The sequence below is a fragment of the Heterocephalus glaber genome, unplaced genomic scaffold, assembly GCF_053883595.1.
Source record: "Heterocephalus glaber isolate CG9 unplaced genomic scaffold, H.glaber_assembly_v1.0 deba00001606, whole genome shotgun sequence".
NCBI classification, from domain to species: domain Eukaryota; kingdom Metazoa; phylum Chordata; class Mammalia; order Rodentia; family Bathyergidae; genus Heterocephalus; species Heterocephalus glaber.
This window is the reverse complement of record NW_028258377.1, coordinates 33,733,076-33,747,077: the sequence shown is the minus strand read 5'-3', so window position 1 is coordinate 33,747,077 and position 14,002 is coordinate 33,733,076. Positions and strand designations below refer to the sequence as shown.

Sequence of the window (14,002 nt, the reverse complement as noted above, 5' to 3'; positions counted from 1 at the left end):
TGGCCCCAGGGACAGTTTTTTTAGACATTTTCTCACTATGTCACCTAATCTGGCCTTGAACTTGTGATCCTCCTGCCTCAGCCACCTGAGTGCTGAGATTATAGGTGAATAACACCCTGCCTGGCTTAGATAGTCTTTTTAGAACAAGGAAATTTAGGGCAAGATGTAAAAGATGAGTGTAAGTCATCCAGACCGAGGGAAAATACAGGCAGAATCTCCTAGGTGACAGAAGTTTGAGGGTTCCAGCAGCCAAGAGGCCGGTGTGCCTGGAATCCAGGGTCGGGATGCTGTGACAGGAAGTCAAGAGGAAAGGCTGGGAGTAGGCAGCCTGGAGGAAACTGCTTCCAGATTTTTATCTTTTCCCAAGAGCCATGTTCCCATGGCTACTGATAAATTTTTAAGAAGGGAATTGATGATACCACATTTGCAATAGTCACTGCTAGGTAAAGAATGGAGAATTAGTTAAGAGAGCAGATTTGGAAAGCCAGGCATGGTGGAAGGCTGAGGCAGGAGGACCACAGGTTCAAGCCCGCCCTAGGAAATTTCTCAAGATAAAAAATAAAAGGGAGTGGGGCTGGGGATGTAGCTGAGTGCAAAGATCCCAGGTTCAATCCCCAGTACTGCAAAAACAACAAACCACATGGAGACATGTGGGGAGGCCAGGACTCCTTTGGGTGACAGGGTCAGGTATCTGCATGTTGGTTTGGGCTACTGTGGAGTTAGGGGAGAGAGTAAGTTACTTTGTTGGTTTTTTTTGGTACCAGGGATCGAACTCGGGTCCTTGTGCTTGCAAGGCAAGCAACGGAACCACTGAGCTAAATCCCTGGCCCAAGAGTAAGTTACTTTGGATGGGAATAAAGGTCCAAAAAATTGCTTAGCGATAAATCCTTTTCACTCAGTAGACCTTGGTGCCCTGGCTCACTGTGGTTCTGGTAATTAAGGACATGAAAACGATACTTTTCTCAAATTATAGTAGTTTGAGTACATTATATAGCATTGGAAAGAGGAGTTTAAGAGGAAACTGAGTTGTCATTTTTGTGATTCTTCTGTCACTGGGGAGTTTTATTTCAGTTTTCAAATAGTAATTTCTTGGTCTTACCCACACAATAATAAAGAGGTGTGCAGGATTTCTCTGTCTCTTTTGAGACAGGGTCTTCCTGTGTAGTTCAGGTTGTCCTTGAACTCAGTATGTAGCCTAGATTGGCCTCAAACTCAGGGCAACCCTCCTGCCTGTCTCCCAAGTGCTGGGATTGCAGGCATGTGCTACCACACCTGGCTTGTGCAGGATTTCTCTATCCACAGGTGATGGTTTTGGTAAATTACAAAATAATTTACAATTTCTAGTTTAATAAGTTCTCATTACTCAAGTGGAAGGGAATAAATTATTTGCCATCTCTGTAAGTACAGTTGTTCATTTTCACAGACCAGGGAACCTGCTATCCAGTTCTCCCTTTGCAATCAAAATTCTCCTTCTCTAGGACCAAGGTATCCTCTTCCTAGAATTTGCTTGTGTGTGAGGATTTAAATTTTGCAATATTTGCTTTTTTGGGTTTGACATATTTTAAAACCCTAAGGTGACACATACGAATGTTTTTTGTTCAAACAGAAGTCTTCATAGTGACTCTCAAAATAGTCCAGTTATTGGGACGAGTGCTCCTTCCTGCCCCCACGGACAGTCTGATTTTCCTGCCCTAGTAAGTGGACGTTACAGAAACATCTGTTTCTGACATTGCTCAACTGTTTAAATAACCAAAGAGGGAGTAAGGATTTGTAGCTAAGCAGTACTTAGATTCCATTATGCTAAATTGGTAGTCCAATGATCCAAAGGTCATACATGTAAAATCAGGAAAATGCATGTTTCTCCAGAGAGTATCTATGGCTTTACAATTACTTTATTCCTAGGTGACTGAGCACCTGGTCCTGAGGTCACCTCGGCCATTGTGTTTTCATAGTCCAGATACATCTAGTTTGTAAGCAGGGACATTGTTCTTATTTGTGCATTCTTAGCACTGTGCCAGACACAGGCTTAATAAATGTTTGTGGAAGAATGAATCCTTACAAGGAAGTAGATCAAACGGGAAGAAGAGGTGGGATCCAGGAAACAAGCATTCCAGCTCAGGAATCAGCAGTGGGAGTCATTGGGCAGCAGTCCTCGGGATGAGCTGATCCAGACTGGAACAAGTAAGACACCCCAAGAGAGCTGCGAGAGGATGACAGGATACAGAATGTGTCCTGCAGCACTGAGATGAGACTCACACCCAAAGGGCAAAGCTTATTATACAGAAACAAAAGCAAATAAAGAAGACACTGACCTGGGTGGGGGTAGCTGTGGCTTTAATACACTTCCGAAAAAAGTTCTCTGACACCCCCCCATCCGCCAAAAAAGTCAAGAGCCACCGAAACAGTGACTTCTTCCTGAGCTATTTCATTGCATCTGTTACCTGTTATAAAACTGAAGGGGTAACACACATTTGAGTTAGTCATCTGTTCTTCCAAGCTTTAGTGATTTATCCAAATAAGTAATTCCATGAAACAGTAAAACCAAAGTTTTAACCCAAAGCTGAGACAGAGCACAGAATCAACATGATGGGTAAGGCCTACTTCACATTTCAAACTTTTTCAAAGAGTAGAGGTGGAAGAGCTTGGGTTAACAGAAAAAAACCAAAATAAACTATACCAATAGTCACAGAATGTGGCAATTTTATCTCCAACAAGAATGAGCTATTTGTGATCAGAGGAAGTAGTTATAAAGGTAGCTTGTGTTCAAGAACAATACTTTGGGTGATTACAAAAGTTTCTTGTCTTTGGATGAAACCCGCATAAGGCTCTGAGATGACCACAATCACTCTGCAGGGATTGACTGTGAGTAACAACTGTTGGCTTTTTGTGATCTTTCCTTCAGATCTTTTCCTTCAGCAAACCACAGTTGAGGCCAGTCAGGGTGTGCTTTGTCTATGGATAGAGCGGATTCAAGCTCATCCCTCATATGTTGGTCTGGTGAGGTATAACTGCAGAGGTGAAAGAGTCAGTCGTTCTGTGGCAGTTTCTGTAAGGTCCTTGAGGGTTCACGTGCAGAAGGTCCGGGAGTGTCTTTTGTAAGCTGTAGTACAGGCGTATTTTCTAAGGAGCTCTTGGGCCTGTTGCTGCAGTTCTTGGGGTACACAACCAGGACACTGGGAGCTGATGTGAAGCAGGACGAGGCAGCATTCCAGCACATCTGGGAAGGGCCAGGTCTGAAAAATGATAGGAGGATGAAAACAGAAGCATTTGCACAACAGCCAGGCAGGAGCACAAAGGCACAGTAACTCCACCATGCATCCTAGTGTGCAGGTGCGGCAGGGCCCTTTCTTGCTCCTCTGTTACTCTGAGATGATCCTCAAAACTGGGGTGGTCATGGGGATGTCCTCAACTGACAGATCTTTCACTAGTGTCCTACTTAAAAAAATGTGGCTGCTCTTACTATGACGGTCACAGCCAAATGTACCTCTCCATCTGTAGGCTGTCAAATACATGGTACTATTTTAAGTTTATTTCTTACCTCCCAGCTCTAAAACCTGTTTAGTTTCTCTGAAGGCCGAGGAATAAGACTACTTGTGTGATCAACAGTTGTACTCGTCTTCACACTGAGCTATATCCCAATGCCAGCCCTTTTTATTTTGAGATAAGTTGCTGAGGCTGGGCTTGAACTTGCAGTCCTTCTGCTCGTCTCCCACAGTACTGGGTTACAGGTGTGTGCCACCATGCCCAGCTTAAATAAATCTACTTCCACAAATCATTTTGGCTAACAAAAGGTAAACGTATCCTAATTTTTTTTCCAGTACTGGTGACTGAACCTAGGGCTTTTGTGCTGAGCTACATCTAGTCCTCTTTTTATTTTGAGTGAGGGTTTTGCTGAATTGCTAAGTTGTCCAGGTTGGCTTCAAACTCTCAATCCTCCTGCTTCAGCTCCTAGAGTGCTGGGATTACAGAACTGTACCACTATGCATGGCCTGTATCCTAAAAATTTCAGCACATATTAAGGAGTACATTTAAAAAAAAAGAATAGAGAGGTAAAGAAGTCAAGTGATAACAGGAAAAGTAATGTTTTACCAAATGAACTGCTTTATAAATCTTACCTTGATACTTTCGGGAAACGTAGCTATTCTCTGATTTGCCTCTGTAAGCCTTCTGGTTAATTCAGGCAGAGAAACCGGCTCATTTTCTTCTTCTTTACTATTACCAGTAATAAAAAGTACAAGTCATATATCTTGCCTTGGGCAACCTGCTCCCACCAATTGTATTTTTTTTTTTAATTTAATTTTTTTTTTTGAGGCAAGATCTCCCTTTGTAGTTTAGGCTGGCCTTGAGGCCCTGAACTCACTATGTAATCCAGATTGGCCTCGAACTCGAGGCAGTCCTCCTGCCTCAGCCTCGCGAGTGCTGGGATTACAGGGATGTGCCATCACTCCTGGCTCCCCAACCGTATTTATTGCGGTAAAATACTTTTTTTGTTTTTTTGAGACAAAGTCTCACTATGTAGTTCAGGCTGGCCTTGAACTCACTATGTAGTCGAGGCTGGCCTAGTCCTCATTGTGATCCTCCCGCCTCAGCCTCCTCAGTGTTGGGATTACAGGTGTGGGCCACCATGCCTGGCATGTGATAAAAACTTATATAACATAAAATTCACCATCTTAACCATGTTTTACTTTACATTTCAGTGGTATTAAATACTTTTTCAATGTTATGAAACTATACTTATCCATATCCAGAACACTTTTCATCTTGGAAAACTGAAATTTTACATGCATTACATAATAATTCTCCACTCTCTGCCTCTGGCAACCACTGTTGTAGCTTCTGTCTTATAAGAGGAATCATGCAGTATGTTTCTTTTTGTCACTAGCTCGTATCACATAGCTTAATGTCCTCACGATTCAGCCGCTTGTCAGAATCCTCTCTTTTTAAGGCTAAATAACTCTCCAGCATAGCACAGAATATGCTTGCTTATTCGTCCACCTGTCAGTGGGTACCCAGCTTGCTTTCATTGTCGGCTGTTGTGAATAAGCTGCTATCCACAGGGCTGTACAGCTATCTTGGAGACTCTGCATTCGATTCTTTGGGTCTAGCCTAGAAGTGAAACCTCTTTGCATTTTATGGTAATTCTTTACTTTCTTGAGGAACTCCCATCCTGTTTTCCACAGTGGCTGTCTCATTTTACATTCCTACCAATGGTTTGGTCCTCTTTTTTTTTTTTTTTTTTTTTGGTACCAGGGATTGAATTCAGGTCCTTCTGCTTGCAAGGCAGGTGGCGGAACCACTGAGCTAAGTCCCCCGCCCACATTCCTACCAGGGGTGCACAAAAGTTCCAGTTTTTCCACATTCTTATCAACACTTGCTACTTTCTGGCTCTTTTTATAAAATCATCATAATGGGCATGAGGCGGTGTTTTACTGTAGTTTTGAGTAGTGTTTAGTAGATGATTAGTGACGCTGAGTGTCTTCATGTGCTTACTGGCCATTTGTGTATCTTTTTGGAGAAGTGGCTGTATTCAAGCCCTTTTGGCCATTTTTGATTTTTTTTTTTTTTGTATCAGGGATTGAACTCAGGACCTTGTGCTTGTGAGGCAGGTGCTGGAACCACTGAGCCAAATCCCTGGCTCAGGCCATTTTTGAATTAGTTGGTTATGTCCGGGCAACTTTTATCTCATAAATACAAAGATCAAGAGAAGGCAATGTGAAGTGATATAAATCTTTCAAAATGTAGTACTGCTCTTTACCATTCTCCAAATCCTTCAGACTAGAGCCCCAGAAGAAATGTCAGACCTCTGGGGGGTTTGACTGCAGTCAAGTGCAGAAGGCCTGGGTCTCTGTAGGGAATGGTTAGACTGAGCCAGGCTCCCAACCCTCAGTGGGTGTGGATGCAGACTTCTGGGCGGAATGCCTCAGCTTCTCACAGAGGTAATGCGATTAAAGGCTAAGAGCCAATGGATTAGAGAGCCTTTTAGCCCTTTTTTGTTATTACAGAAAGCAAACCTAAAGCTGTCTAAAGGAGTGGGCCAGGGATTTAGCTCAGTGGTGCCGACGCCTGCCTCGCAAGTGCTAGGTCCAGAGTTTGATCCCCAGTACCAAAAAAAAAAAAAAAAAAAAAAAATTAACAAGAAAACCTCTAAATCGTGATTTTTAAATGGGAGGTTTTTTTTTTTTCCTTTGGTACCAGGGATTGAACTCAGGACCTTGCACTTGTGAGGCAGGTGCAGCGCCACTGAGCTAAGTCCCTGGCCCATACAGAGGAGTATTTTTTTATGATTTAAAACGAGGGCTTCAGTGTTAGTTTTAAGTTTTTAACATTAATAATAATAGCTGTGGGTTTACTGATTATGCTAGTATATTTTAGGATCTGTACTGGGGGACATAATCAAGACAAAAGGCATTCAGAATAATAACCAGGCAGTAATCAATCACTGCAAAACTCCCAGCATGGCATGCCCTAATAACACAAATCCAGCTGAAAAGTGATTGGCTCCTATCCTACCCTTGTACTTTGTTTCTAAGGGAAATCATTAGGAAGTGATAGCATTTACTCTTTCGAATTTTCTTAGCTCACTGTGTCATTTTATATACTCTTCTTGAAATAGTACAGAATAAAAAATGGTTTTTTAAAAATTATGCAATAATGCATCTCCAAATTTTATAGGACTGATTATTTGGGGGAATCTACTTAGCACACAACAGCAGGATCTACTGTACTATTAATAATAGATATGATTTTATTTTGTTCTCAAAGTCACCAGGCTAAGAGTTGGTGCCTTTACGTAAATGATGAGGAAAGTAAAACTTAGAGATATTAAGAGTCTTGCCTGGAGTAATTTTGCCAGGCCAACAGTAGGACTTATATCTGACCCCAAAATCTGTGCCTTAATTACCAAATTACTTCACTTCCAATTGAGCTGGTCATTAGCATCACGCACTTCTTTGGCCTAAAAGACAGAGAACCCAGCTGGGTACTTTCCACTCTGTTTGGGACTTGAACCTGTACCTACCACTGGCTCTGAGGACCGGCAAGGGACAGCTCTGTTTCTTGTTCAGGTTCGTTCTTATCAGGACCACTGGCTATGGATTTACAGAGCAGACTCTTCCGGTGCTGGTGGATCATTTCTGCCAGAGTTTCTTGGACTTGAGCCACAGTCCTCCGTGCATTCTGAAGGCTGGCGTGCTGCTCTGAGAAGAGCTCCCGGCAAGCGCTCAGCACGCGTGCACTCTCCCCTGAGAGTCTCAAGCTGAGTTCTGGGGGGTTGCCTGGCTCTGGCTGGCAAGCAGCTTGGGAGCCAGTGTCCTCAGCACTGGCTCTGTCCACCTGCTGGCTCTGCTCAGTGGACAGTGTCTTCCCGTGGTCAGCCCTGACCCAGACACTGGCCTCAGGACAAGGCCTGGAGAGAGACCACCAGATCTCATACAGATGCCCGTACGTGAAAAAGGCCTCCAAGCTCCTGAGAGCTGGTGTGGCTGAGGACTGACGGTCACCCAGTTTGTCACTTAGGTGGTCACAGCCTAGGAGAAAAAAAAAAGATTTGGGTTGTAATCTTCTTTTGTCTGCCAGAAATGTGGCTTCCTGCCACATGTTTTAGTGCCTGTCACCCATAGGCACCCCAGGAAACAGCCGGCAGTATGACCCTTGGGACCACATATCTTCTGCCTAAAACCAACTGGAGGTAAATGTTTTCTGGCTTGGTTTGACGCTGTCATTGCTATGGGGTTGGAGTCATTCAGAGCATGATAGAAAATGTATTCCCTTTCTCCCTGAGCCACACTAAGGTGCGAGCACACTGTGCCTCTGAAAACCAGGAGGATCTGGTGCAGTGATAAATTATGCAGGTCAAGTAATGTCTTTTTACTATTTCTTTCTGACTACCTTGTGACGACATTATCATCTCTCCCTCTCACGCTGTGTGTGTGGGAGACAGTGAGGCAGGCAGCACCAGGTAAAGGAAAACAGGGCAGTCATTCTGGCTACCTCTTTTTGTTTTTGTTTGAGACAGGGTCTTGCTATGTAGCCCAGGCTGGCCCCGAACTTGACCTAAGACCTGGAGTAAAAGCATTCAAACTTCCTATTGTACGGTCTCAACTTGGCCAGTCTATGTTCTAACAACCTGGTGTTCCCGGTGCCACACCATTTGATGTTGGTCACTCCTGGACAGAGGCGGGGTCACTTACCATCAGGGAGAAAGGCCGAGCACACTTCCTGCATGATGGTGAAGTTCCCTGAATCATAGCTCCGGAGCACAGCCCGAAGCAGTGCCTGTACCGCCTCTTCCCAGGTCGCTGTCTGTTGGCTCAGCACTGCCAAGGTCAGGTCATGACAAATGTGCAGCAGGAGCTAGAGAGGGCAGGGCTGCAGGTCAGTGTCCTCACTCCACACACCCAGTAGCTGCCCTCGGAACAGGTGCACAGCTCCTGCTTCTAAAAGCCCGCCTGTCTCCACCACCCTGCTCTGCTTCCCCATCAGAAACTCCTGCCTAGGTGCAGCAGTGCCCACTGTTTCCTACCAGGGTCTGTTCACACTGAGACAATACCTTGGCGTTTGCATTTGATTAAAACAAAAAGCTTCTGGAACTAAAAGCTACAATTACAAGTCAACAAAACCACCAGGAGAGTTAAGGTAAAATAAATCACTGTTAGATGTGCAGTTTCATGAGTACTGGCAAACGTACACAGTTTTGCAACTACCGCCAAAATGAATCATTTTTGCCAACCTGAACTGTCCCCATGTACAGCACTCTGTGGACAATCACATCACCCCAATCCCTGAAAACCACTGACCTGCTTTTATAAGTTCTGTTTTTCCAGAACTTATATAATGGAACCACAGAGTACTGTAGTCCTTTGTGTTTTGGTACTTTCACTTAGCACGTTTCTGCGATTCACTGACATCTGTGTACTAGAGATTTGTTCTTTTTTATTGTTAAATAGTGTAGCCTTTAATTTTATGGATGTACCATAGTTGCACAGCCAGTAACCGGCTGATGGACATTCGGGTGGTGTCTAGTTTTTGGCCATTGTGGAAAAAGCGGTTACAAATGTTTGGGTGCAAGTCTGTGTGGACACCTGATTCCTTTCTTGTGGTGAACTGTCTAGGCAGTGGGATTGCCAGGTCATAGGTTTTGTGTATGTTTACTCTTTTAAGAAATGGTTAGATTGTTTTCGAAAGTGTATACCATTCAAGGAAGTCTTATTCTTCAAAAATATAACAATGTCTTTTCATTTTAAAAATAAAAAGTAGAGGGGCGAAGATTTAGCTCAGTGGTTCTGCCGCCTGCCTCACAAGCCCAAGGACCCGAGTTCGATCCCCTGTACCAAAAAAAAAAAAGTCTCTGCAAAAATAAAAAGCAGATAAACTGAGGTACAGTCACAAGATGGTTATGGCAGCTAAAATAAATCAACTTGTTCTCTCTGCATTAACATGGATAATTTTACAAACAACAGCTACTGAAATAAGCCACAAAATAACACCAGGTAGATAATATGGTGACTAATACAAAATAATATGGTGAAAAATAAGAGCTGCCTTACTGGGATGTGGCTGAGGAACAGAACGTGGGGCTTCAGCTTTGTTGTATTTTTTTTTTTAACCAAGAAAAAAATCCCAAGCGAATATATAAAAACCCTAGGAAGCAAAACAGAGTTAAGGAAAGATGTGAACATGTGTTAATTCTGGTTATGGGTACTTACTCTATTTCCTTTTTGGGGGGGGGGGCTGGTACTGGAGAGGGAGCTCAGGACCTAGCACTTGCCAGGCAGGCGCTGTGCCACTGAGCTACAACCCGGGCCCATGTTTCTCTAGATTTTTTTTCAGGCCTTTTTTTTCAAATAAAGAGATTACTGATGTCAGACCTCAAGCCAAAGTGCTTTAGTGTGAAGGATCTTCCAGGGTGCATGGGCCTGCCTTAGCCTCTCCTGAATTGTAACTGTATGCTTCTGGTTTCCCGGGTACTCTCTTTCCCTCCCTCCCTCCCAGGTGGGAGGCCGCTGCAGGTGGGTACCTGTCTGTAGGGAGTGTTGCTTGTAGAGGATGGGTACTTAATGTCCTGCAGTCTCTGCAAGGCTGCCCGACACTGCGCTGGGCTGTCCAGGCTGAAGACGCTCTTCCACGCTGATGTCACTCGCTGCAGGAAGGGCTCTTTGGTGTCCGTGGCCCAGGTGTGGTAAGAGGAGGAGGAGCTTCTGGCTTCTGGAAGCTGCTTTTCCTCCAGATGCCAGCACAGGAGCTCAAGGAGGCAAAACACCAGTCTCTGACCCTGGGGCCCAACAACAAAGAGAAGTGTTACAAGGGGAAAAGCTTTCCCAGCTCTTTCAAGCGTTCCCCTTTGCACCAGAAGCAACCAAGCCCCTCACAATGAGCTGCTTCGCAATCTAAGTCCTGTGTCAGGAAGGGGGGTCAGGATCTGTCCTCTCTGTTAGGTGCCTTTTGGGGGAATTCCACCTTGGAGTCCCCTGGAGCCCAAGAAACTTAACTGCTTGTTTTTGCTGGGTTTTCAGTTGTCACGAGATGCTGTGTGCAGCCCTACAATGATACTTTCTCAGTTAAGCTTGCAAAGGTCTGTGCCATTCAGGCAAAATAGCTCCTATCAGAATGTTCAGAATAAGCTTATAGGTCTTTGTTTTTCTTTGTTAAGGATCCTGTTTCAGAGATAAAAATGAAATGCTAAATAATCATTCTGGAAGCCTTTTCCTCCAGATTCAGTTGTTTTATGAATATACCCAGGGCCAGGTGTGGAGGTGTACACCTGTAATCCCAGCACTCTGGAGGCTGAGGCAGAAGGATTGCCCCAAGTTCCAGGCCGGCCTCGGCTACATACTGAGTTTAAGACCAGCCCACACTACATGGTGAGACCCTGTCTCAAAAATAAAATAATATACTCAATGAGATATACATATACATACATACATATATATATATATATATATATATATATTTATGTATCTTCCAGGATATACTATTTTGCCTCCATTTTTACATATACTGTTTCCAGGGCCGGGGATGTAGCTCAGTGGCGTCGTGCTGCCTGCCAAGTAAAAGGCTCTGAGTTTGATTCCCAGTACCAGAAGAAAAAAAAATTAGAAATATACTATTTCCAGAAAGCTACTCCCTGCCTAGCATCTTTCTTGAGCTCTGAATACTCAGCTAGGAATTGTTTTTAGGCCAGTCACTAAGCTCACATTAGTAACTGACAAGCAGAGTCATCTAAAATGGACCAAATGTGTCTTTACTTTGCAAACTGGAAAGAGTGCCAGTGTTTTCTGATGTGCTAAAAAGTGATTATTATTATTATTTTGTGTATGGTGCTGGGGATAGATCCCATGGCTTTGTGCATGCTACACAAGCACTGTACCACTGAGCTATGTCCCCAGCCCAGGTACTCATTTTCAGCAGATTAGGCTACAATGCCCATTCTAGGCCGACTGAAGGCCACCCACAGATATTCTGTACAGACTAACAAGCGACGGGATTATGGGAGCGGCCCTGCTGTCTCACGTCCACACTCCAGTGGGACAGCCTGGCCGGGCTCGCCAGACGCCTCTGCAGAAACCTGCCAGACCTGGTCTGTGCAGCTGGGGCTGTCCGCTCGGCTCTGCCTAGAAAGGACCCAGGAACCCTTCCCTTCTGAAGACCGGGAGGCGAAGTAGTAGGCTGACCTGGAGACTTCCGTGCAGCTGCAAGGCTTCCTGGGCTCCCACCCAGTTCTTCACCAGAAGCAGCTCCTGGGCACATCTGAGCGCCAGAGAAGCAGCCAACTCATTCTCTCCTGCGATTGCAGCTAACTCCGCAGCTGTTCTGAGTGACGCTGCATCCCCCTTTTTGGCCAAAACTTTGGCTGCATCATAAGGAGAAGTGGCCCCTAAATAGCTGCAATATAAATAAAACCCCAAATACAGATCATGAACAGATGCACTTCCCAGAGTGCAGGGCCTCTTCTTTTTAAAAAGCATTTAAAAAAAGAAAGCTTTATTGCCAGATGTGGTGGCGGACACCTGTAATCCCAGCAGTCAGGTGCTCTGAGTTTGAGGCCAGCCTGGGCTACACAGTGAGTTAGCGAGGCCCGGTCTCAAAAAACAACCAAAAGCTTTACTGAGGTATATTTTACATGTTACAAAATTCAATATATTCAAATACTGTAAGGTAGTAAATTTACTGGGTAGTACAAACATCACCATGAACTAATTTTAGAATCTTTTTAATCATCCAGTAAACTCCTCCCTGCCTCTTTATGTCCAGTCTCACCACTAGCCCCAGGAAACAGCTATTCTTTCTCTCCAGATTTGCCCGTTTCACATAATGGATTCTCACAGTAGCGGGCTCTGGCTTCTTTCCTAGTGCTTTTGTGGTTCATCCACATAACAGTGGGAAAGCGATGGGAGAACCACTTCCACCCTCTGCAGATGGCCTCGGGGGTCCAGGTGTCACTGTGCCCATCTGTTCCTGTGATGGCTGGGCAGCACAGCTCAGCACAGTGATCGAGACCATGGTGCACTGTTCAGGACAGAAAGCAGACCCAGTGCATCCTGACTGTGCTAGAGCAGAGGACTCAGTCGCTCTTATTCTCATCTGATGCTGTTAAACACCACTAGGAAAACGAGTAATTGCTGAGTTGCCTACTGAGGTGCAATTCATATAAATATCAAGAAGGCAGACCCTGATCAGTCCTGTAAACCTGGGTTTAACACATGTGTCTTTTAAATTTTTCTAGTCACTTTTGTCTGCCTTTGCACTTTCACTCTCGCCCTGCTTTCCTGGCAGCGCCCCTCCTGTTTGGCCACTGTGTCCCCCTGGCCTTACCATTTGGCTGCCACAGCGTAATGGCCGTCTCTCTCCAGCGTGGTGCCCCAGCCGAGGTACAGCTCCTTCAGCACTGGGTCCTCGGGGCGCAGCCGGGCCTTGGCAACTGCGATAGCTTCTCTAGAGGCGAGAACAGACAGTGAGCCTGTGTGGAAGGCTTCTCTGGCAGAGGACCAGCTTTCCGTCTAAAGCAACCTTCCTGAGCAGACCCTCCAGAGCCATAGCAGAGGAGAGATGGAACAACTAGAAATGAGGGGCAGGATTCTAGAAAGGAAGCTGCCAGAGAAGTTTGCCAGAGCTCTGGCGGGGATCTTGTTGAGTCTCTGGCTAAATACCAAGCCATAGATGTGACGGAACTCCTTAAGGCTGAACAGAGAATAGTGAGGAAACTAAACCGAACAGTTCTGAGATCACTGGGCTTGCAGACATCTGAGTTCTCATTTGTTGGGGATTCAAGGCATTCAAGACATCAGAAGGCTGGGAGTCAAATTAATTCTACAACATGAATTGCTCTAAACCTGTCCTAACAGAGCTTAAAAATAAGTCATGAACCAAGTGCAGTGGCATTTGCCTATAATCCAAGTTACTCAGGAGGCTGAGGCAGGAGAATTAAGTTTCAGGTCAGCCTATATAACTTAGCAATACTTTGTCTCAAATAAAAATTTAAAAAGGTTGGAGATGTAGTTTATTGGCAGAGGAAGCACAAGGCCCTGGCTTCAATCCCCAGTACCACACCCAGAAAGTCATGAAGAGATCAAGATGCTGCTCCAGTAACTATTTCTCAACAAAACTAAGTTCAACACTCTAGGAAGACAAGAAAACCCAAACAAGATAAACAAAAAATCTCATCATAGTCCATTATATCAAATTGCTGAAAATTAGTGATAAAGTCCTTAAAACACGGAAAAAAATACAGTTCCTATATGACAAAGATAAAAATAAATGTACTATTTAAATAAGAAACAATGCAGCCAGATGTGGTGGTGACACCTTGTAATTCCAGCACTTGGGAGGCCGAGGCAGGAGGATCACCAAGAATTTGAAGCCAGCTTGGGCTACTGTTGCAAAAACAAACAAAACAAAACAAAAAAAATGCAAATCAAGAGAAAACAGAGTAACTGTGAAGTACTAAAAGACAAAAATTCTAATCAGGAGTTCTATACCTATGAAAAAATCCTTTAAAATGAAGGTG

The 14,002-nt window shown here is 44.5% G+C and overlaps 2 protein-coding genes across 10 annotated transcripts in view; one reads left to right on the top strand and one right to left on the bottom strand.

The window, feature by feature from the left end:
- Positions 1 to 14,002, top strand: part of Cnot8 (CCR4-NOT transcription complex subunit 8) — a 106,131-nt gene that overhangs the window by 61,814 nt on the left and 30,315 nt on the right. The gene's annotated exons all lie outside the window — the stretch shown is intronic.
- Positions 2,314 to 14,002, bottom strand: part of Gemin5 (gem nuclear organelle associated protein 5) — a 46,312-nt gene continuing 34,623 nt past the window's right edge. For all 5 annotated transcript variants that reach the window (XM_021240757.2, XM_021240758.2, XM_021240752.2 and 2 more), the window contains 7 exons: positions 12,811 to 12,930; positions 11,670 to 11,880; positions 10,016 to 10,270; positions 8,190 to 8,352; positions 7,019 to 7,526; positions 4,116 to 4,212; positions 2,314 to 3,233 (listed from right to left, as the gene is read on the bottom strand). In XM_021240757.2, coding sequence (XP_021096416.1) covers positions 3,066 to 3,233; positions 4,116 to 4,212; positions 7,019 to 7,526; positions 8,190 to 8,352; positions 10,016 to 10,270; positions 11,670 to 11,880; positions 12,811 to 12,930 — 1,522 coding nt within the window. In that variant the 3' untranslated portion in view covers positions 2,314 to 3,065. The remainder of the gene's footprint in view (positions 3,234 to 4,115; positions 4,213 to 7,018; positions 7,527 to 8,189; positions 8,353 to 10,015; positions 10,271 to 11,669; positions 11,881 to 12,810; positions 12,931 to 14,002) is intronic.